At 28.7% G+C, this 25,784-nt stretch overlaps 1 protein-coding gene across 1 annotated transcript in view; it reads right to left on the bottom strand.

Annotated features, from left to right (window-relative positions):
* LOC110283236 (uncharacterized) overlaps window positions 1-25,784 on the bottom strand; it is a 110,676-nt gene that overhangs the window by 80,709 nt on the left and 4,183 nt on the right. Inside the window, exons 2-19 of the mRNA XM_071179485.1 lie at window positions 25,237-25,396; window positions 22,935-23,074; window positions 20,413-20,488; window positions 20,032-20,174; window positions 17,690-17,741; window positions 17,487-17,581; window positions 15,444-15,530; window positions 13,912-14,046; window positions 13,757-13,837; window positions 11,051-11,224; window positions 8,933-9,067; window positions 7,636-7,698; window positions 3,825-3,944; window positions 2,933-3,073; window positions 2,722-2,838; window positions 2,132-2,260; window positions 1,409-1,537; window positions 428-541 (exon numbers count right to left, since the gene is read on the bottom strand). Coding sequence (XP_071035586.1) covers window positions 428-541; window positions 1,409-1,537; window positions 2,132-2,260; window positions 2,722-2,838; window positions 2,933-3,073; window positions 3,825-3,944; window positions 7,636-7,698; window positions 8,933-9,067; window positions 11,051-11,224; window positions 13,757-13,837; window positions 13,912-14,046; window positions 15,444-15,530; window positions 17,487-17,581; window positions 17,690-17,741; window positions 20,032-20,174; window positions 20,413-20,488; window positions 22,935-23,074; window positions 25,237-25,396 — 2,091 coding nt within the window. The remainder of the gene's footprint in view (window positions 1-427; window positions 542-1,408; window positions 1,538-2,131; window positions 2,261-2,721; window positions 2,839-2,932; window positions 3,074-3,824; window positions 3,945-7,635; window positions 7,699-8,932; window positions 9,068-11,050; window positions 11,225-13,756; window positions 13,838-13,911; window positions 14,047-15,443; window positions 15,531-17,486; window positions 17,582-17,689; window positions 17,742-20,031; window positions 20,175-20,412; window positions 20,489-22,934; window positions 23,075-25,236; window positions 25,397-25,784) is intronic.

Genomic DNA, 25,784 nt, shown 5'->3' on the forward strand with positions numbered 1-25,784 from the left:
ATATATATATATATTTATTTCTAAAATTAGAAAGAATTAGGTAAGCCGACTCATTTTAGAAAATTGAATCAATACTTCCTTGTTTATAAAACTTTTACATTCATGTAATTTTTGGGGGTTGTTTTTAACAATGCAAACAATATTGTGAATCTTTCTCCTAAATTCAATGAATTTTCTACCATCAGTCGTCGCAATAAAATCAGCGAAACTTATTTAATAATGAACAGATATTAAAATACATCAAAAGCTTTTATTTAATTCACTCTAAAGGAGTTTGTTCTAATTTATTTTTAACATTTCTACTTTTTAATAATGCCATGAAAGTTTTTGTCTCCCTTTAATAATTATTAAATTTGAAATTGCATCACTTAAAGAGCTGATGTTAAAGTATTTAAGCAAAAGAAATTTCTTTTCTTTTATAACTTACCACTGTAAAGTCAAGAAGTTTTGACTTTATTTGGAGCAAATTTTCCACAGTTATCTTGCAAAACTCAATGATTGAAGCATTAACATTAATGCATTGTTTCAAGGCATCAGGCACCTAAGTGTGATATAAAATGAAAAGTAAAAGTGGATGATAAAGTAATACCACAGCACTATCATAGAAATAATACTTCCTTTAGCTATTGCAACCAAAATACCTTTCATTATATGTCTCAAATTCTAGTCCATTTGTAAAAGAAAACTTTCAGAAAAAGTACTTATTTGTAAGAAATTAAAAAAAAAATAGATGAACAATAAGTAAAGGTTAAAGTTTCAAACTTTTTCTACTGTAATAAATTAAGGTTATTTTAAAAACTTTAATTTTATTTTGAAACGCAACTAAGTTTATTTCTTACTCAAACTACGTATTTATATTATTTTATTAAAAATTTATATTTAATTTTGAAAAAATAAATGATTAAAATACGATACGAATAAAATTATTAAGAAAAAAATGGGAGTGGTAAATTCGAGTAAATATATCCCTAACAGCAATTCCGGGAAAATCTTTTTAATGCAAAAGAGACATAACGACGATAAAAGTAAAGAGAACATTAGAAACTAAACTGAGTACGATAGTTTTCAATTAAATTTTTCCTTAAAAAAATTTTCTCGATAAAACTAAAAAAGCTGACTCAAAAAAGACAGAACAGGCTACCTACACCCACAATCAGTTCCGACTCTGCGGATGGAAAATTTGGTGGAACAGTGGCAGGTCCTTTGTTAACGAATGTTTTTTTTTTCCTTTCAAATTTACAATAGGGAAAGGGCAGATATGGAATTTGTCTACATTTCAGATAGATACCTTATTACTAAAGTTGTGTTACCAATCATGTAATAAACTGTTAATAATTATGTTCTGAACTGTAGCAAAATCTAAAAAAACATATTGACCAAGATTGAAAGAAAGTTACTTTTTACTCACAGCATAAAGGATACTTTTCTCTATTTCATTTATTTTCCTAATTTCTTCCTTCACTTGTTCAATTTCACTAAGTTTCATTTTCAAACCTTTCACGAGAAGTTTTCGAGAAAGCTGTAAAGCTTCGCTTTCCTGTAAAGCAATCAATACAAGAGTATCAACGCTAGGAAACTCTAATTAAAAATAAAATTTGTAACTTACTGTTATTTACAAAAGTCCAAATAAAGAAATACACATCATTTCATTTAGTAAATCATAAGTAGATGTAATAAATCATAAGTTTCATACAATAAATCATAAGTTCTGTGGCAAAGATTTGCATACTCACAATGTAGTGGTAATGCTCCCTCAGTAAAACTCACAATGTAATGCTCCCTCAGAAAAAAGGTAATCTTAAGTTGATTAAATTGGAACATAATATTGTAATTATAATTGATATATGATGTATGTGTTCCCAATAAACAATTTTAATTCGTCAAAAGATACAGTTTATTAGCAATTCTTTCATTAAATTTTAGTGAATTCTAAATATTTTTCAGCCAATTTTGAAATTTCATGAAATCTTAAACATTTGTGTTTTAATTTTTGCATTAATATTCATTCATTTTTTAAAATACGCTTAGATAAATACTAAAGCAATATACATTACATAAAACTATATAAAGTTAAAACTGCAAAGAGCAACAACATACTTTGCATCCATTTTCATAAATAAAAAATACTAACCTCGAGCTGAATAGTACTTTTAATGTTATGGAGACTGCTGATAAAATAGTTCAATTCTTCGGCTTCTTCTTGCCTCATTTTAAGAGAGGATTTGATCTGCTCTCTACATACTCTGGTTCTTTGCAACGTCTATAAAAAACATACAAATATATAAAAAAAAATTCGAAAAATCTATAATTAATTTGAAACATTATAATTGATATCAGATTATACATATTCCGAGAAAAAAATGTTTTAGTGAAACGAAATTTGAAAATAATACGGTTAAAACACTTCAAGGCATAAATATTCATTAAAAACTGTTTATATAATTTTTTTACTATACGTTTTTTCAGCAAATATTTATTGGCACTGACAGTGATAAAGCAGTAAGTGAATTTAAATCTTTTATGCTAGCTCTTCCTGAAAAAATGTTTGTAAGTTTAAAAACTTACTGCTATCTAAAAACGGGAACAGACTTCCTATCAAACTCAAATTAAAATATTAAGCAAAAATTTTGACAAATATCTATTTGAAATGACTGCAATTAAGAAAGTGAAGTGTTTAAATTGTTATACACATGAAAGAACCATTAGAAATATCGGACTTACCTCAGATATATTTTCGGAAACAGTTGGAGAAACGGAACTTTCTTGAAATATTCTTTCACTGTGTTTCATTTTCACAGCTTTGAGAAATACTCTTCCTTCTTCCGACAAAACAGTTCCCTTTTATTAAAAAAGAAAAAAGTTTAAAAATTAAAGAAAGAAATCAAAACATGATATAAATATATATTATGAATCAAATTATTTAAAAGGTTACTTCAGATTTTACATGACTTCTTTCATAATTTTCTTTCGATATTAAGTTTTCTAATATCTGGTTCAAATCTGTTATTTCAGAATTTTTCGCTTTAAGCATATCCTCGCAAAAAACATGCAAGTTCCTCAAAAGATCAGCCACCTGATGCGAAGAAAGAAAATTAAGTTTTCAACAAACAGAATTAGAAATCTTACGCAAAATTGATTTTTAAAAAAACATGATAAAGGAGTTTGAAGATGAACTGAAACAACACTGCAACGTGACTAAAATTAGAAACATTTTAGTATTTCATAAAAGACTTTGTTACGTTAATAAAACAGCACTTAAGAAATAGCCTTTACAAATTATAACTTTTATCATATTATATTTTGATTTAAGACCACCATCTGAAATTCGAACTTAAGATCCATTAAAAGTCATCAGTCCATCAATAAATCTTTAAATAAAATTTTTTTAAAAAAGAAATCCTCATGTTTGTTGAAATTGAAGAAAAAAAGACAACTTTTTATTCGGTTTTAATGGAGAGAGGATGTTATAAAAAGTCTGCCACATATTGAATAAATTTGTAAGAAATGAATTATTAAAATTTTTATCACCTATTTTATTCTTATTTTATGAAATACACGCAAGTTAAGCATAGTGAATTTAAAAATATTATAATTTTGAGGATTACTGATTTCATTTTGAGAACTGTCTTTATGTAACTCAATTTGCTAATATATGTAAACATAAATGGAAAAATTATTACTGAAATAAATATATTAATAAATATACAGATTTGGTTGAATTATTTAACAATATACAATATACCTGTAAAAAAGTCAAACATATTAATTGCCCTACAAACTAACTATTAATATGAAATTTGAAAATTTAATAATGCATGACGCACTTTATCCGCATTATCATTCTCAAAATTCGTGGGCATTTCCATTAGTCTTTTAAGAAAACTATTTTCTTCTTCCGAAAAGCTTCTTAAAAACTCCAAATGACTCTTAATAAGCTTAGAAGCCTGGAGATGAAAAATAAAAAATGTGTTAGAAATTTCAGATTTGGAATTCTAGAGTGTAAATCTAATGTGAATAAAAGCTTTGAGAAATGGTGTACACTATCTACCAATAAGTATTTGGACACCTATGCAAATGACTATATCTGCTGTCCTGAGATACGTAACGCCCTCCGCCGGTATATATCCTGTAGGAAACAACATCGACATTAGTCCCATGCAAGGTACCTACTGCACTATTTTGGATGACAATGTGCTTCCTGCGTTGTGACAGTTTTACGGGGTGGACCCCTGTTACTTCCAGGACGACAATGCCAGCTGTCATGTTGCGAGGTTCACCAAGGCTTGGTATGGTGCCAATGGGGTTAATTGAATGGACTGACCAGCTCAGAGCCCAGACCTGAACCCTGTCGAGAACCTCTGAGACGAGTTGGATCGCCGAATTAAGGGGTGTACTACCCGTCCAAAATCGGTGAAGGAACTTATATGTCTTCTCCAAGCCGAGTGGAAGAAAATACTGTCACACAAGGACTTGTGGAAAGTATGCCCCTGAGGGTTCACGCTTTAATTGCCTCTCGTGGAGGCTCTACCAACTATTGATTATGAATAAAGTTTGTTTTTCTTTTCAATCACACGTGTCCAAATACTTATTGGTAGATAGTGTATAAAAACTTATAAGGAAATTCGAAGTTGTTAAAAATCGCTTTAAACTAACATTTACTTTACAATTTAGACTACTTTTGCAAAAAAAAAACAATTCATTTTTAAATATTCATACATATTCCGCTCTTAATATTTTCATCGCATTCCTCTGCAGTCTTAGAATACTCATATTAAAATCAAGAAACAGATTTTCTTATTCGGACACTTGCACAATTTTTTAAATTCTTTTCTTTGAATTGAAAATAAGATTGATAATTCTAATAAAAACATATTTTTGAGGTTAAAAAACTGCTGAGGTTCAAATATTAATTATAAAATAATTTGATTTCTTTTTACTGTTAATACGATTTCAAAAAAGAAAATATTTAGAAAGCAAGTTAAAAGAGCGAGAATAGTGATTCATCTAATAGTAAATATTAATTTTTATAAACGTGTGCTTGTGAGACATTAATGTTCAAAATATTATAAGAATAAAGAATTTTGAAATGGAACGAGAAGCAGGCTAATAAAATTCGAAAGATAAATCATGCGTGCAATAAGTAGGGGAGAGTGGGGTCAACTGTAACCTTTTTTACTTAACTATTTTTAACTAACAAAAAATCCAATATATTATTAGTATTAATTGACAGACGAGTAAAGTAGACTATCCTCTAATAGAAAAAAAATAAATACCTTATTTTAAATGTTATTATATTAATTACTAGCAATTTTTGACAGTCGTACACTTGTTACAATTGTCCCCACTTACGGGGTCAATTGTAACAGTTCATAAATTCTATTAAAACATAGTTAATTATACATATTATCATAGTTGTGATATTACATACTCTTTACATTGTCGTTTTAATTAAGTTGCCAAATCTCTTAATAATATTGTTCGTTTATAATATGTGTGTACAATTTATGCAAAATTTTGACAATCTTCATTTATCAGCACTTCTAATGGCACTAATCAAAATAAATTAAGCCAAATCGCCCCCATTGTTTAAATTACGGTAAAAAAAGTACCGGCACTTCGGTAACTTATCGTAAAATCGATTTTTACCAGATCCATTGTTACGGAAGAAAAATCTGATATACCGTTGTATTGACAGTAATAATTACTGAAAAATCACTGAATCACTATTATTAAATAAATATTTTTATAAAAAATTACGGTATAATATGGTTAAAAAACGATTGTACGGTAAAATGGATTTTACGCATGATACACCCAAAGTGATGGAACTTTATTACGTAATTTGGCCCGGAATTTNTAAGATTATTTATTTTTAGCTGTTACATTCGTCCCTTTACTTATTGTTACAATCGTCCCCAAGACGCCTTTTCAGCTTCATTTGTTAAAAACAATGATAGTTAATTAACAAAACTAATCTTTTTTTAAATGCTAATTAAGGTGTCCCCTTACATATTTGGTTTATAATTTTAATTTGCTTAAACAAAATTACTTTGTTATAATATAATATTCTAATACCAAAAAAAAAGTACTTACGTAGCGTGAAAATATCTTTTGTGATGTAACTCTTTCAAAAGTACATAAAAATGGTTGCCAGCAGGGGTGTACATGTAGATTTATTAAATACACCTTGTTCGCAACCAAGGAACCAAATCTAGAACCCGACACTCGAAATTTTTGCTCTGTTACAATCGTACAATGTTACAATTGATCCCACTCTCCCCTACTAATGAGATGCGATGCGATGGGTGTATGAGATGCGTGTAATAAGTATCAATTCTACGAAGCTTGAGCGTGCCTTCTAAAATACATTCTAAATACTAAGAACATAAAATCTCTATCGTTCAAATTTTTTAAACATGGTTTTAGAATAGAAGAAAAATAAATATACCTGGGTAAGTGAAATCGAACAATAATTACAGTAATAAGCACTAATTCTAATAAATGCATATTTGTGAGACTGAAAAAAGCATTTCAAATGTTAATAACAAAATACCTTTATCCTTAAGAATTTATTGCATACACAATTTCAGAAAAACACGCATAAATAATAGAAACATATTAGAAAGTAACAACACGTAAAAGAGATATGAAGAAATGAAAAGAGAACTCCTAAATTAAAATGACATTATATATCTCTTAAATACTTATGAGACTTCTCTGCAGTTTGCAGTTGAGGAATAAATAATTCAAATCCCCTTTTTTAATACATCCTAAAAATCTCTCTTTACATTGTCGTTTTAATTAAGTTGCCAAATCTCTTAATAATATTGTTCGTTTTTAATATGTGTGTACAATTTATGCAAAATTTTGACAATACAGTGAATTTAAGAGATTTCTTCATTTATCAGCACTTCTAATGGCAGCACTTCTAATCAGCATTCACAAAATAAATTAAGCCAAATCGCACCCATTGTTTAAATTACGGTAAAAAAGTACCGGCACTCAGGGTAAGGCACTTCGGTAACTTATCGTAAAATCGATTTTTACCAGATCCATTGTTATTGAAGAAAAATCTGATATACCGTTGTACTGACAGTAATAATTACTGAAAAATCACTGAATCACTTTTATTAAATAAATATTATTATATAAAATTACGGTATAATATGGTTAAAAAACAATTGTACGGTAAAATGGATTTTACGCATGATACACCCAAAGTGATGGAACTTTATTCCGTAATTTGGACCGGAATTTTTTACAGTATATGAGTAACATTAAACAGACGTTTGTTACAGTACTATAATGAAGCACCTTCTTCTGTGTTGAAACACAAAAAGAAAAAAGGAGAAACGAAAAATGCGGAAAAAAATATAAACAAGTTACAACAAGGATAAAAAGAGATAGATTAATTGGGAAGATGGAATAGTTTGAAAACAGAATAATAATTTCTCTTATATGAGTTAGCTGAAGTCAAAACTAATACAATTTTTAAAAAGAATTATATTTGTATTTAATATTTTATAAACCTTAAAATGGATTTTTTATTCGTGAGAAATACTTTTATCCAAATCCTATAAAATAAGGAAAATAACATTACATTTATCCAATATAGTTTAAAAAAATGTAACTAACTTCGATTTGACTAGGATCTGGTTGAGAGCGAACATCTTTTTTTAGAGGGGCGTGTGTTGGTGCCTAAATAAGAAATAAATATTAATGACTTATTAATTAATTTATAAAGTACAAATGTGAAATTAGAAGCATTTTAGCATTTTCTTTAAATTTTGAAATGTATGTTTTAAAAAACTATCAAAATTTAATTATTTAAATCAACATATATATGTATATATGTATACGTATGAAGAGAGAGAGACATAACATAATTAAAAAAAACAATAAAAAATTTGGAAGAAAAACGTAAAGGTTCTCTTCACTGCACATTCCTTTACGTCAGAGATATTTCAAAATAAGGAATAATTCGTTCATGGGCTGCAATAGCTGCACAAGTCAAAAAATCTTTGAGAAAAGTGGGTTCAAAGTTTTCATTGCTAATCAAAACGCATAAGAAATGCTTTAGTTTGATTAAACGAAGATTACCTTCAAGTTGAATTATGAGTTGTACTAGTATTGCTGCTGAGAAGAATGTTTATTTTCATATTTACACCTGTTCTTAGTCCAAAACGAGTGTTTTTTGAGTTGAGTCACTATTGCAGTTCATGAGCGAATTATCCTAAGATGGAAATTATTATTTATAATGCATCTATGTCTCTAAAAATAAAAAAAATAATCTAATCGTAAAAGAGCTTAAGATGGAAGAAGACAGGCAGAAAACAACCCTATCGATATAAAGCTAAATAAAATAAAAAATGTGTTAAAATTTGATTTACTAATCTAACAAAATCGCTGAAAAAATATAATGAATGTGTTTTTATCTTTATCGTATAAATTAATTAGTAAAAAATGAATATAGTATATTAAATTTCATTACATATATACAACTCAATACATACGTTTTTTTAAGAACAAAGTTATGAGAAAGAGTGGCAAAGTTATGAGAGACACTGTTGTTGCATGGAATCACATACCTTCCCTAGCATACCAAATATTTTTCGAACACATCCGGAGGCATTAAAAATCTAGCAATAATTTGAGCATTGGTCTTAAGTGGGTCGCATGTGTTTAAATACAGTAAAAGAAATTGGTGTTGAATGATTTTTGTTCTGTGTCTTTATATATTACATAAAAGGTTTAACTCCTTCTTGCAGCTCCGTGTATGGGATTGTTTGTTCTTTTTTGTATGACTACTTTGTACCTGAAGCCTGTATGTGAATCACCCTGCATATAAAAGCCCATATGTAAGTCATAAAATACTAGAAAAATGCACTATAGTCTAATTTTGCTTAAGAATTATTGAAGAAATCATCCTAACCTTTTTCTTTCTCAAATGCCGTTTTTTTCTTTTAGCTTCTTCCTTCTTTCTTATTTCTTCTCGCTTAATTTCAACTAATTTTAATTCAATAGCAACAGAATATAAATCTTGTATTTTCACATTTAAAGGAGACTCCTGACGCAGAAAAAAAAATAAACATATACACAGTAATAGGTAAAATACTTTTACAAGTCAAATAAAAATTCTAGAGCCAAGAATTTATGGAAAATAGAGTTTATGGAAAGGAAAAAAATTTGAAAAAGGAATGTTATAGTTATAAATACCATTAAAAAATTACAAAAAAAAAGCTTAAACACCAAAAAAAGACATATTTTCAAAAATTGAAAGATAATGAAATATCAATGTTTAAAAAATATTCACACCATTTTAAAAACAATATGATAAGAAATATTATTCTTTATTATTCTTAATGTTATTAGGATCTCTTATTCGGATCTTTATTATTCAATAATGATATCATTGGTCTGATTAGGGCATAGGCAAACGAGCGTATTAATCAACATAAATTCCATAATCATATTCCATAATCCACTGTGAATTTTGCTCATGTGCAATACAATATCGTTGAAAAATCATGCTTAAAAGATTTAAACTATTATCATTAATTTTAAAATAAAATAATATTTATATTATGTAAAAGTCATATTCAAGCAAATATGTTAAAGTTTTATAGCAGTTTAAGTTCTAATTTCAAATACTGTTTACCTTCTATTATTTTCCATTTCTTTACACAAACTAATTTCGAAATTAATAAGTTGCAGTTAAATCTGATGAGTAGTTTTTCATTGTGTTCTAAATAGAGTAAGCTTGATATCAAGAACGCTCTGTTCACAAAAGAATCGAGATAATTTTTTTAAACATCGAAATAATTTTTTATGAGTCTCATTTTTAAAAAATTTTTTTAAAACTTTTTTTTCATGTATTCAACAGTTTATACCACGTTTCCTGAAAATGACCACCGATTTGAAAATCAAATTAAGAAAATGAGAGAAGGTAGAAATCAACGAACAATTTATTCCTATGAAGTTTCAAAATCAATGATGAAGGTCTACAACAGATTGCTCTGCCGATTTAGAGAACTAAAAACAATGTCTTCAAAGTAGCCCTTATTTGCCGTAAAAACATGATGCATTTTTGTCAAAATTACTAAACACCCTTGTAAATATTCAACTAAACTAGACAGACATACAACAGAAAGCATTATTTTATGATTCTCCGGTCAATAACACTATCTGTTAATAAACTTTAAAGCTAATTTTTAAACTTACTGAGATTAAGTCATCAAGTTTCTTAATCAGAACTCACTAAACCCTACTCCGTTTTTCTTAAATTGATTTTACCAAACTTCAGTCCTTTCTTTAGACACCTTAAATTCTGATACTGTCAACAATTCTAAGAAAATTTTTAAATTTTGTTTAGAACATTACAAAATTGTGTACATTTTAAATTTAAATGCATGAAGTGAAAAGTAGTTTCAGGTTCAAACAGATTTATATTTTTATGATATTTTTTATTCGTATCTTAAATGCCATATCTTCTGAATATTGTAAAGTATATTCTGAATATTGTAAAATATCTTCTGAATATTGCTAAGTATGTTGCACTCCACCTCAATTTCACAACAATAATATTTCTTACAAGTAGACTTCATCCCCTCTTCGCTGACACTCCTCAACTCCCCGAAAATTGCAATGCAATCTTATATGTAAACCCATGCTTCCTTCACTCTTTACTAAATTAAACCCATTTAAATTGCGTTCGAACGAAGAATCGTAAAAATTTAAACCAACTTTAAAAAAGTAACACATTCGTTTTTTTATGGCATTCACTTTTAGTTCTTCGGAACTTATAGATCAGCTCTTGCGAGAAGAGAATTTTCATTCAAAAATTTGCGAATAAGTGCGTTTACGTTTTCATGCTTCTAACAGCTCACACGCTTGATATTTCAATTCTCTGTTGTCAACGCGAAAAATAAACGAGAATTTTCTTTGTCACCGTGTAAGAGAAATGTACATAGAGATTTTATATAGTTTTTAATAACTGATAATAATCATGTTTCTATATATGATAATAAAAACGTCTGTACTAATAACTTACATCACTTTGAAATAAGTCGTGTTTAACATCTTCTTTGCATCCTTCAATCCACCATCGTATATCTTGGACGAGTTTGAATCTATTTCTCAAGACGTCGGGAATCTCTCTTTCCCTTACCTTAAGCTCATATGCTATTTCTGACAAGTTAGTCAAAGTTAAAAAAATTTGAGATGCCTGAAACAAAATTGTAGGAAATTTCTGAATAAATTAAAAATCATGATCTTAAATGATATCGGTTTTTTTCTTCCTGCAAATTTTTGAGCTCAAAATTTTATAACAATTTCAAAACGCATTCTATATTTAAGCTTCTAAAAAAAATAATACCGTATCGTTAACATCTAAAATAACATATTAAAAAAAACAATTCACATGTTTTAAATGAATTTTCCAATTTAAATATCAATGTTTAAAAACTTTAGTTATTTTTAAAGCAAAGGATGATTACAAAAAGGGTTTTATATTCGTTGAAAAATTTATCACAGCATTTCAAAACATGTAATTACTAGCAAATTATTCCAAACTATGAAAAACTAGTGTATAAACTTAAAAAAAAAAAGAATTGAAAACTTAAAATTTAGGAGAAAGGCTCCAAATATGAGAAATACTTTTAGCAATAAAGATTCAAACGTAAAAGTTATAATCATGCTTCTTCATAATTTATACTGGTGCAAATATAAGGAACTGTCTAAATTTGCGAAAATCAAAAACACAGTAGTGTTATCTCAAAAAGTAAAAAGTATTAATAAGTCTAAAAAAATCTGGAAAAACATCTGATCTAGAAAAACATAAGTTAGCATCACAAATATTAAAAGCGTAAGCTCCAATAGTTATAATTTTAAACTAGGATTTTTTAACGACAATTTCATTAGAAAAACAATAACGTATTTACTTGCATTTAGGAGGAGAAAAAGTTAGGCAAAACTATCAAAATATTGTAAAATTTACAATGTTATTATCTTCATGGAAACTTGTACCGAAGCGAAGGAAGTTTTTTTTTTAGCATTATCAATAAAATACAATTTTATACTATATAATAAAATTTGGTAAGTGTGGTAAAACTTAATAAACTTATCATGATACCTTAGGGTATGGCGTAAAAACAATCTATTCGGTTAAATTCACTTTTCAGTTTCGTAATTTTATTAAAAGTGTGAACTGCTGTAATTTCCGGTAAGAACCGGAAGGTAAGATCCGGTAAGAACCGGAACTACTAAGTTTCCGGTAAGAATTTCCAGTTTTACTAGAATTTTCGATAAGCCATTACCATGAGAAATTAAAAGATTTCATTACTATACAAATAGGGTAGTTTTACCACAATTGTCTTTTTTTTCATGCATAAAAGATACACTTCAATGACAAACTTAAAAACTTTTTTTTATTTCCAATGCCCACCTGTGTTAACATTTCGTCAATGCAGGCATTTACAGGGCAGATTTATTGGCCACTCTTTCAAGGGCACCATATTAGGCGGACCAACGTTGTTCCCATAACAAGAGCAGACAGTACAGAGATTGAAGAGCATCCATGTCCTGCCCGGGATTCAAACCCAGAACCTTTCTGATGCAAGACCAGTTCCTTAACCCTACACAGTCCGATCGGCACTTAAAAACTCAACAGAGGAATTTTTTTTTTCAAACACCTTTCCAACCCACACTACTGCCTATGGAGGGTTTCTGTTTCCTCACCTTTACACAATCTTTACATGAGTTTTAGATCATTTTTTATAACTATCCACTTATCTCTAGAATCCACTATCTCCTTCGGCTAATTAGGGGTGTCGCGCTCATTCAATCGTCTATCGAACTATTCGAACTATCTCATATTAGGCACTTCAAATTTTCTCGATATCATTTGATCCCGCAGTGGACTGATCGTTAAGACACGGCTCCCAGCAAATCACCGAAGTCTAGAGTCGCTGGCTGCTGTCAGTGTGCGGGTGGATGAGCACTTGGATCAGTCTGCGTAGGGATCGAGGGTGTGCTGTATTGGTCCTCGTTAGAACTGTTCTACCGTAAAGTGTTCGACTGCACGTGCAGGTCATCGGGCTACCGAAGCGGAGGTGCCATATCTCCTCTTCAGAGGATCAAAATTGTGATGGCGTGTCTTTGGATCATCCTCGTGGATGTTTCCCAGACCGTCGCCAGTAGCCCATTGTGCAACTCTAGTGCGACGTAAATGAACTACAACAACAACGATATCATTTGAGGAGTGAAAATTATTTAAACATTTTACATTGAACTGAGTGTTACAAAAAATGATTACTACAAGTAATAAATATTTATAATCCGAACAGAGTAAATAAATGACACCATACTCTATTTATACTTCTAAAAAAGTCTATACTACTAACAACGCAAAGAAAATTTGATGTTTCAAACTCGAACGCACTTGTTAATCACATTCAGTACTACAGATGGGAATATGTTGGAATTTACTAAGCTTTAGTTCTAGTATGAGTTTTTAATATAATAATAATATAATAATAATAATAATAATAATAATAATTNATTCTAGTATGAGTTTTTAATATAATAATAGCAATAATATAATAATAATAATGTAATAATAATGTAGTACTAATAATAATAATATAATGATAATAACATAATAATAATAATATAATAATAATAATATAATAATATGATAATAATGATATAATAATCATAATATAATAATAAATAATAATAATTAAAGATATTTCAGTACCTTAACTTTTAGCTCTTCTTCTTTCTTCTTGAGAATAACTTCCTTAAACACGTTTTTCATACAAAAAATCACCTGCATTGACTGAAATAAAGAAAACTACATGTTTTTATTTGAACTTTATATATCAGGTGTAGCTTTTTATAACAAAAACTCACCTCGTAGATAGTCTTAAATCCAAAAAACTGATATCCGTCTACATAATTTCCATACAGATATCCAAATACATGAGAATCCTCCTGACTTTGTGCAATAAATGAAATTTTATGCAAAGCATGAGAGTACATAACATACTAGGAGAGATAAATTAGATTTATTATAAAAAAACATTACGTCTAAACAAACAAATGTATTCAAGAAGCATGCAAATGACATTATAATTAAATTCAAGAATTGTTTTCTCCTGATGTTAAGCTCTGTAATTATATATGCAAATATTATACTGGTGTTATTTTATGATCATCCTTAACATAATTTTTTTTAAAATCTCTCCATACTGAAAAAAACATAGTTTAAATCACTAAAGTATGGTAATATTAACCGTATTTTTAGCTCTATGGGAACACCAAAAAGCTCGGTAATCTTTACCAAAGCTCTTTTGGTAAAATTAATAATAAAGTATGGTTTTATAATATGTGATAAAATTCGACAAATTTTGGTTAAATTTACCATGATACCTTAGAGCACGATATAAAAACCATTTATTCGGTTAAATTTTCTTTTCTGTTTTGCATTTTTTACTAAATGTGTGGTAATTTGTTTTTCAATACCCGGCTGGAGAATGACTTACGTCATACTGGCATCTAAAGGGCAGATTTGTTGGCGACTCTTTCAGGGGCACCATATAAGGTGGTCCAACGTTGCTCCCACAGTAAGGACAGATAGTACAGAGAAGGAAAGAACATCCATGCCTTGCCCAGGACTCGAGCCCAGAACCTTTCTGATGCAAGGGCAGTTCCCTAACCCCTACGCAGGCCGGTCGGCAATGCGTGGTAATAAGAATAGTAATTTTGAAAATTAGAATTTCCGGTACTCCGTTAACGTATGAACGGAAAAATTACCAAATGAATAATATAAATGCAGCATATTTCGGTTTCATATCCGGAATTATTGTTTGTTTCTTTAATATAAATCTCATTACCACATGGTAAGGTAATTTCATAAGAATTTTTTTTCATCGTGCAGGAATGAAATAAAAAAACAAACACACTAATGGTCTTAATTTATAAAGGATGGAGAAAAAGCAAAAACACTATCGAATTCTAAGAAATCATTTCTGAAGACACACATATTTCTATTCAATCATCATTAAACTCTTCTTTGTCTTTTCCAGCAATCACACAGTATATCCTCCCCACATATTATTTACTAGGAGTCTGAGAGTTTACGTTATGGGAAAATATTATAGCAAAAACCTTATATTTAAAATAAATATAAAATAGTGCATCTGACGATGTAAACAAATTTGTTATTCAAACAAATCCATATTATTAAAAAAAAGTTTTATTAATAAGCATACAATGCTACTTTAATTTATAAATTGTAAAAAAAAAAAATTTAAATTGTTCATTTAAATATTTGAGAGTAACAAATATTCTGGATGAAATGCATGCTATCTATAAATTATATCTAAATAATATCACTTAGAAATATTGACTTTCACTTTTAAAGGTAATTTAACTTGTCTTACATTTAAGCCTTTTTCTTTGATCTTGACGCCAAACAAAGAAATGTCCAACTCAACATCTTGAGCTTGTTCGTGAGTCTCATTTAAAGTCTGCAATTGAAATTTTTAAATGAATTAATAACTTCAATCAAACTTTTTTTGAACTGAATTAGCATGCAGGTTAACGACTGTACATGATTTTAGTTCAAAATAAAATGCCATAATTTCAGATTCAATAAAAAGGAATTCTTCAAAATAAAAAAAAAATTACGTTTTTCTCACGGGATTTATGAGATTTTTGGATACTGTTAGGATAACTTATCATTAAGTTTTAAAAATCATTCATTAATCTTATTCTAAATATCACAAACAAACAAAAAAATATGGAAGAAATCGGTAATTATGCTTTTAGAACCAAGAAGCATGATAAAGCTTCAAAAAATGTAAAGTATACAGAACAAATCTTAAGGAAATAAAGTTTTCAGATGAATATGAAAAGCATAAAACTGGTTACCACTAAAGCTTTAAAACACCATCAAAAACATGAGAATCTAACAAGGAATGTTAGTAAAAGAATTCTCAAAAGTGCTTTTTTATCAAGAAATAAAATTCGATAATCTCTTTTAATCGTTGCAATGCCTATTACAATTAAGGATCCGCTGTTAATCCACGAAATTCATCGCAAAATAAATTTTAAGTGCGGTCAAAGCTACCAAAATATTGTAAAATTAACCATGTTTTCAGAGCTATAGAAACAATAAAAAGCACGATAGTTTTTACCAGAGCGCTTTTTGGTAATATTTTTTGTAAAATTATCAATACAATTTAGTTTTATAATGTGCGTTAAAATTTGCTAAATGCGGTAAAATTTGCTAATTTTATCCATATACCTTAGAGAATAACATAAAAAACTGTTTATTTGGTTAAATTTACTTTTCAGTTTCGTATTTTTTACTAAATGTGCGGAAATAAGAGCTATAATTTTGAAAACCAGAATTTCCATCAAATCGCTCCATATGAAAGGAGAAATGACCAAACGAATGGTTTAAATACCATATATTTTGGTTTTATTAACCAGAATTATGTTGTTGCTTTTTTTTATCTGAAATATCATTATATAGTACGGTAATTTTACCAGAATTTTTTCTCTGTGTACTCAATAAATATTTATTTTCATCTGCATGCGAAACAGTAAACAAGTAATTTAAAATGTAATATACATTTCAAATAATTTTTTTCTAAAATCCGCTAAAAATATTTCCTTAATTATACTTAATTTTTATGTCAATGTATATTTACTTAGATAACAAAAATGAATATGTGAAATATGAGAATAAAAATATGTTTTATATAAACCTCAATGTTTTTGCCTATCACAAATTCTCGATAAATCACAATTGTTATGATGATTTCGTTAATGTCTATGAGTTTTGACAAAAATAATAGTTATTGTGTTGAAAAATGCCTATTTAAAAAAGGGTTTTTTTTATACCTAACCTTTGACAATGAGGCTATTTAAATATTTTGTCCAATGTCGTCTACTTTTGAAATGCAGGAAAGCCAGCATTAATATTTTTATACGAAGAATGGTAAAATAAGCTTCAAAACTATGCCACACGTACAACAAATTACTGTAAACAATGAAATGCGAGAGTTAAAATAATTTTTTTAATTAAAGATCTACTCATTAATTTACAAAAAGAATGCTGCGCAGTTCATTATTTCTTGAGAAATATTTTAATATTTTATTATTTTTGAATTATTTTATTATTTTTAAATTATTTTATTATTTTTTACTTATTTTATTATTTTTTGAGATTCTAAAAATACAATGTTTTTGGAATCATTTAGAAATTTTCAGATTTAAAATTTTGTTTTTGCATTAAATAATGTACACCAAGAAAATTTTTTGTTAGAAAATTGCTGTTTCTTTTAATTGTTTCTCTACATAATCTCATACAATACATTTTTTATGCGTGGTATTTAACATAATATAGCATTGAATTATTTGTTTAGCTAAATGAAATATGAGAACGATTTATTTTAAGGATTAAGCAAAAATATTACCTTTAAAATGTTATAACATGATTTAAAAGTAAAGTCTTCGCCCAAAACATTTTGAATTCCTATGACTTGAGCATCAAATTTAACATCAGTTGATCCTATAGAGTAAAGATAGATATAGGAAGATCAAACGACGTATAGCAATAATTTAAAATTTCAGCATAAAATGTGTAAAAATTCTAAGTTTTGATGTGTAATTAAAATACCTTTTATCGTTGCAAAATCAATTCCACCATCTGATGATAACTGTAAGATATTCTGCAAATTGAAATTCAAACAACACATAAATATAGTAATAACGAATGTTTTCTAGGATTTTGCTAATATAATCATCAAGTAATTTTCAAGTACAGTATTAGAATTTTTATTCTAAAACTACGGTAAACTAACCGGCAACAGTCTGTCTCCCAATTGACAGTAAAGTTTACAGTTAAGAACAATTCTTTACCTTTACGGGTTTGAAACCGTTAACAACATGTTTGATTGAAAACTATGAGTACAAAATTGTACCGTTTTGTAACCATTTACAACTAGTACGGTTTCAGAACCGTAAAAATTAAATTCAATTAGACATTGGATTTAGGTTATGTGAGGATTTTCGTTAGGTAATGGATAATGAAGTGAGGTTGCGATTGAGTTGTGTTTTGTCAAGTGAACCATTGAAAGTGGCACAATTAGTTTATCTATCGGTGCCATCTTTCACGAGAGATGTGAAATACTAGATTTTTTAGTTAAGCAGCTTTGTGATGCTGTCATCTAAGCTTGAATATGAGTTTTGTAATTCGATATTCCATGGTCACCAATTAAGGAGAGCAGGAAACCAAAAACTCCATGGAAGTTGAAGGATTGCGGATATGTGATGGTGCTGATGCTGGAATTTGAACCCCAGTTCAGTCGATCTCGAGATTGACAAATTAGCTCTATGGTCCCAAGTATGTACCCAGTTGCGAAAAACTAAGTGGCTTTGTTCATCACACACATATTACTGTAACAATGTTAGACATCAGTTGCTGTGTTAGGCATCCTATAATGGAATATAAAGATAAGAATTCGTAATCCTGATTACATGGCTTAGTTTCCAGCTTTCAAAGAACGTGCGCTCTACTGTCATTGGCTGTGGGCCAATTTAACGCGGATAAAGTTCTGTTTGTTTTCCTGTATTCGGTGAAACTAGTCAATAAATGATTTCTTTTATAGTTAACAACTTGAATACCATCTTTTTTATGGTTATTTTGCTATTTTGGTTAAATATGGCAAAATAAATTTTTATTAACTATTTCTTCTAAGAAATTTCTATCAGTGAATTACTACACAGATTTATTATTTACATTGATGACTAATAGTAACCTTGTAACACATAGCTATTAGACTTGAAAACATTTAAGTTAATTTTTTTTCTTTACTTCAAATTTTATTTAAGGATGTAGCATTAAAAAAGTTTATTAATTTTTCCTAGCACATCAACACTAAACTTTTTAGAGAAATATTCTTCTATAATTAATCAAACTATACGGATCCTTCACGTGAATTACAAACCAGATCTTCGTACATACATATTTGATATCAGAACTTTGTTTTATAACAATTCATGACTCGGAAAATAGTTAAAAACTATAGCGTTTGACAATCTATATCATAATTCACTATCACTTAATAATCACTGATAGCATCAAATACTTCATTTCATGAATGTAGATGTCATAAAACCATCTATATATATATATTTCTCTTACACGGCGACAAAAAAAGTCTCATTACAACTCCCCGAATGGCAATGCTAGAAAATAGACCAATGATTGCCGCTAAAAATGTCACATGCCAAATCTAGCTGAGGTGGCTCAACATATAGCGCTTTTAAAAACGGAAACGGAAATAATCAGAGAGAGCATTCTCAACAAGTGTGATCTGTTGATGACAACCTAAACAATATGGAAATGAATGGGGAAAAACTGGATCCTACCACGTGATTTTCCGGTTAATAAAAATTCACCGACAACAATGGAAAACGGTGTCAGAACATTATGATTTTATGTTATATAGAGAAACGTTTTCCTATAATACTAATTTTTTTTTTAAAAAAAAGTTCTTATATNTAGCGCTTTTAAAAACGGAAACGGAAATAACCAGAGAGAGCATTCTCAACAAGTGTGATCTGCTGATGGCATCCTAAACAATATGGAAATGAATGGGGGAAAACTGGATCTTACCACGTGATTTTCCGGTCAATAAAAATTCGCCGACAACAATGGAAAACAGTGTCTGACCATTATGATTTTATGTTATATAGAGAAACGTTTTCCTATAATACTATTTTTTCTAAAAAGAATGTTGTTATATGGATTTGAATGATTGTTTTGAATTCTTAGAATTTTCTGCATTTGCAACGTACCCAAGTTAGTAGCGAGCGAAGCGAGCTTGGTTTGCAAAGCAAACCATATAATATTGCGTAGCAATTTTCGGGGGTTGGGAGTTAGCGAGCAGGGGGCGCAGCCCACTAGTATTTAATATTTATTGTATAAAACGATATGCGAGGCTGTTTAAATCTTACCTCGTAATTAATGTTTTCAACTATTTCTTCAAAATAACTCTTGATATCCTTATTATTCGGCAAACTGTCGGTTTTCTTTGAAAAATAAGGAATAACTGCTGTATCTAAGCTGTATTGTTGCATAAAAATATCGGAACAAAATCCTGAAAATTAATCTTCATTTGTATCAATGCGTATTAATAGCTATTTTATAAATAGGTAATAATGAGTTTGAAATTCAGAATCTATCTCCTAAACACAATTATAAAAATATAGCTTCCAGTTTAAAATTTAAAGAAAATTTCAGAAATTTCAGTAAGTAAATTATTAATTAATAATCCTTATTAAATATTTTTTAAAGGACTTATTTTTGCCGAAGAAAAAAAAACAGTAATAGTATACCTGTAGGAATACAGCAATTATGCAAATCAAACTCATCAAAGAATTCAGCTATGTATTTCGAAAATCTCTTAAAAATCTGCAACAAAAAAATGGATAAATATTATTAAAATAATGTGTAACTCTATAATGTACAAGTAACCTCATATCAGCAACGAAAATTTGTGCAATTTTAAAACTTGCTTTGATTTAACATTTTTAGACTGTTTAATATGTATATTTTTTTTATTTATTTATTTCTTATTTTATTTTCTTAATTAATGACAATTTTTTAAAACCAGTGAACACTGGTATGAAAATATTTTTAACAACATGCGGAAACGCCAAGTAATAAAGATTTTTCACTAAATAATAAATTCAACGATGAAAGTTCAAAACATTTGGCATAACTTGGAAGCGTGACGAAAATAAGAAGCTCTATACTCTGTGAAAAAATTCAGTGTATCTTAACATCAAAAATAGAGGCAACTATTTTACACAAAAGTTGTGAAGTGGGACACCATATATAGTTTTGGTTCTCGGTTCCTCACTGCACCAGAACCAGAAGGATGTTCTTTTACACTAACCAGTGTAAAGTAAAAACCACCATTTTTCGTATTTAGTAACACTAAAATTTATAACTACAGTGAGATAAGATACACACAATAAAGTTGTTATTACGAAACAGTATGAAGTAAGAATCATCAATTTAAGATGCCGATATACACTAATCCTTAAAATAAAATGAGTTCGTTAGACAAACTTACCTGTAGCAGAGAGAGAATATTAAGAGAAATTCGAACTTATCGAACTAGGCTTAACAAAAACGAAGCGGATTGAAACTATACATTTTAAAATTATTTAATACCGTTCACGGAGATTTAAAAATTAAAGTATAATTATCCTTATTAGTCAAATAAAATTATGCATACGTTTATTAGAGACGAAGCTTTGTTTCTGTAAATTGCTACATAGACAAAAACAAACTCACAACAATTTAAAGGACTGTAGACAATTTTTTAACGATATCCAAAGGGCCGGGATAGACTAGTCATTAGGGCACTGGACCCATGTTCGAGAGTTCGTGGGTTCGAACCTCGCCGGCCGAAGACTCCCCCTGTAGTAAATGGTGACTGATGCACGTTAAATCTGTCGAGTCGTAAAGTTATACATGTTCCCATAACAAATCAATACCTCTGGGGGTACTGGATTGGAGATTGATCGCTCTCTGATTCAGGTCAAAATTACGATCTGTGGATGAATGAATGGATGTCGGAATGGGTCTGCCCTATAAACGGATGTGACGTATGGGTATGGCAGAAGATGAATTCTTGGCCATAGATGAAGCCACTGGAAAACAAGAACAATCGCAACCCCTTTACCTAACAAGCTTACGCAACAACAACAACGATACCCATAGCGTGCCAACATTGGCATTTTTGGTAGCGAAAATAATTCTCAAATGGTGTGAATACGAGTAAGATTGGTGTAAGTGTTCTCCATTTAATTGCTTAAATTTAAATCACAAACTTTAAATTATATGTGAAAGCTATCGATTTGTTGCTAACTTGAAATAAAGAGTTTCTTCACACAATTTTTTAGATTGTCTTATTTTGAGAGAGATTACATCACAGTTTCTTACAATGTAGTGAAAGAAAAATTACGATCCCAATTTACGGGCCTTCCATAAACAAAAAAAGTATTCTACTATATAAAAACGAAATTTCCATATTTATTTTTTAAAAAAAACTAATTACAATCTTTAAATAATTTTTGTTTCATTTTAGTCATTGAAATATGTTTTGTTAAGCTTGCATTTACAAAATTTTAGTTATTAACTAAAGCATATAATATGGTATATCCAAAATTCTAAAAAAGTTTTAAAGATACTTATCTTCTTAAAATTTTAAATTATGTAACTAGATTTAAATAAAAACGCATAAAAAATTAATTGACACAAAAGTTATTTCACAATTAGCTGTTATTTGCATAATAAATAAATACATTACGTTACATAATTTCTCGTGAAATAACATTTGTGGGGTTACCCCTTTAAGGTTAATCAAAGAAGTGGAAGGATCTTTTCTTTCTAAAGAAGAACCCTTAAGAAAGAACCATTTTTAAACTACTTCCGCATGATTCAGTATGATTTTATCAAGTCCTAACCAATATAACGATAGCGACACTAATATAATCAATATGCAATATCATTTATAATCAATATAACGTTAATAAAATGCCTTAAACTCAATCAAAAACTACTGAAATCAAGTTTTAAACAATGTTTTTTCATGTAATGAATGATATTAAAAAAAAGTTAATAGGAAAATGAGTCAATCACTTCGACATTTTCAGATATTATTAAAATATATCAAAAATAGAATTATTTAGTTAAGAATGATTTAATCTGAAAATATAAAATTTAAATTTAAAATTGAGAAACAGTAAATTATTAAAATTAATCTCACACGTAATCTTAATCTCATATCAAACCTATAAAACAGATATTATTTCTAGGGAAGAAAAAGATCGAAATAAGTTTTTACCTTTGCCTGAGGTTGCTCGAATACCTGAGGGTCAATCATATAACTTTTCTTGAATATTTCAGGAGACGTTTCAGGTTTAAATTTAAGCAGGGTTAGAGAAAAGTATCTGTCATGTGCACAAATCGATAAGAAATCTCCATCTAAAAAATAAATAACAGTTACAAAATTCAAGCTTTATTATCAAATTATACAGTTTGTTTCCAAGAGAACAGTTCTTTATTTATTCAATGTTTCCCGCTACCTAATTAAATATAGTGAAAGTCATTTACACTGTAAAAAAAATTCAGGAAACTTTCAAGGTAAATACCACCGTGCGAGTATTCGTTCTGGGCTAATTGGAAAGAAACGGCCATTTGCAAACTAGACGTTTTTTTCAAGCTTATTGCAGTAAGCCTTGCAGATGCATTGCGAAGGAACGTCGGAGGATTGAAAAGAGCCAGGCTTTCCTACATAGATATATAAACTTTTACAGGAATATTTTCCTAAACGGGCATCTGTAGAAAGAACAGGAAAACAGGGTTCGCGTTTTCATAATCCGGTGACAATCCTTCATACACGTGACGCTACTTTTTCTATTTTTTTACCGTAAATAATTTCAGTAAATTGCTCGCCAGTGTCTTTTACAGTAAATATTCAGGACTTTTCTTACTGCGTGCCTCGTTATGTTTTTCTTCTCTTAAAATCGACTAAACACATGACAAAAGTATCGCCTCGGAAAAAACATAAACCTGATTAAAACTGCCATTTTTTTTTCAATTAATAAACATATAACCTATAAAAAACAAGAAAACTGATGTTTTTCCATTTGCCATAAGCAAGTGCTTAATTAATTTAAATTTAATTTGTTTAAGTTAAATTTCAATTAACTTTAAGGCACTCATTAGAAAAAAGCACTCTTAAGATTTTATGAATAATAATTAATACTTATCTATTTATTAATCTTAAAATTTTGTTAAATGTTTTTAATTGGTTTATTTACCAAACATTTGAAATCATAATTTTTTTTTTTGAATAAAGTATTGATTTACATTATATACCATTGAAAAGGATGAAATCAATACTAACGTTATATGCTGCATTTATAAATTTAATATTAATTTATGAATGCTAATGAGTGCCTCTTTTGGCAAAAGATCGTAAAAATATATATTAAGTGCAGTCAATACAGAACTCCCTACATAACTTCCTAGAATATTACCATAGAGCAAAAGATAAACTTTCACTGTTTGTCTTAAAGTAATATTTCAATGATATACCACAAGCATCTTTTTTTTTATTTAAAATGTCAAAGTTTTTTCGATTTTCTCACCAAAAAGCACATCAGTACTTAATTTTAGTATCCTTAAATAGTTTTAAATATATAATATATACATTAAATTTGACTTTAAATTAAACTGTATTTCGTCAAATATTTAACGATGTTCAATCTTTTTGGTGCAGTCTGTACAGTTTATAGAAAATATGTTTTACATACGAGGTCACTCTGAATGTTTTAAGACAGTGTGTTCAAAGTAGTCTCTCATGCATCAATGCCCTTTTGTAGGCGAATTTTCCAAAGATTAAATACCTAAAACCATTCATTTCTTGGAATTGATGAAAAAAATGCATTTATAGCCAAATAAATATCTTCTTCGGAATAAAAACGACTTTCACGTAAGTTCTTTTTTAGATTAAAAAAATAGTCAAAAATCACACATCCGGTGGTATAAATAGTGTGGGTGTTCCGTCACTTTAATGTACTTTTCTTCGAGAAACTCAACCGTAAATCTTGCTGAATGGGAAGATGCATTGTCCATGGTGAAGCATAAATTCTCTAACATTCTCCTCTTTGAGAATTTCTGGAAGACATTTAATGGCGTACCAGTTTGCTGTTACTGCATACTGAAGAGATTTGCGATATGTTGGCGAAATTTAACAGAGTATCTGAATATAGTAGCCCTAGAGGGACGTTTATTTCCAAATGCTAATTGTAAGCTTTCTTCTCGACTTAATCCCACTCTAAAAATCATAGCACGATAATGTTCTCATGTTAGCTCCATTTTCTTTTATGTTTGAAATTTATTCCACGCTAAATAACTTGAAAGTAAGTCAATAAAAAATCGTCTGTTATGCTAAAATCGTTTGTATTTTCAAATTATTAAATCGTTTATTTTTACTTTTTTTTGTTGCTAATTTTAATTTGCGCGCATCACAAAAATTTCAAAGTGAGCCTCGTATTTTGACAGTAAAACTCGTGAATTTCACTGTCGGTTACACAACTGATTTTTTAAACAATAATTATAGAAAGATATTAACTTAATACTTAGAGGGAAATATCTTTTTGTGAGGTATGTCTCGGTCATTTTTAAAATTGATTCTTGCTCAGAGTCCGCCAATCCATTGTCCATGGCAATTTTAATAAGCTCTTTCATATTTTGCAAAGTTTCATTTGACAAAATGTAAGAATCCAAAATCAATTGAACCTGCAATTAAAATTAATAACTGATATATATTTTGAAAGTTTATAATTTTAATATAGATAATTGAATATATATTTATCTAACTTTTCATGGTAAATCTATAGAACTTGTTATGAAAGAGTTAAAATATAAAACTGTCTAACTTATATTTTATTAACACTGTACTAAAAATAAAATATAAATCAGCCATATATATTTGTAAATTTTTGTTAGAACGATTTTCAGATTATGATGAATTTGAAAAAGATCGTGATTTATTTATTATTATTTGAAATCGTGATCTATTACCAAAACTTATTAAGCATCATTGGCGTCAATAATAATATGGAGATTTTTACTATTCTTCTTAATTACTAATACGACTTCTCCGTTAATTCAGTTTTTTAAGAAT

This window comes from Parasteatoda tepidariorum, chromosome 4, assembly GCF_043381705.1.
Source record: "Parasteatoda tepidariorum isolate YZ-2023 chromosome 4, CAS_Ptep_4.0, whole genome shotgun sequence".
NCBI classification, from domain to species: Eukaryota; Metazoa; Arthropoda; class Arachnida; order Araneae; family Theridiidae; genus Parasteatoda; species Parasteatoda tepidariorum.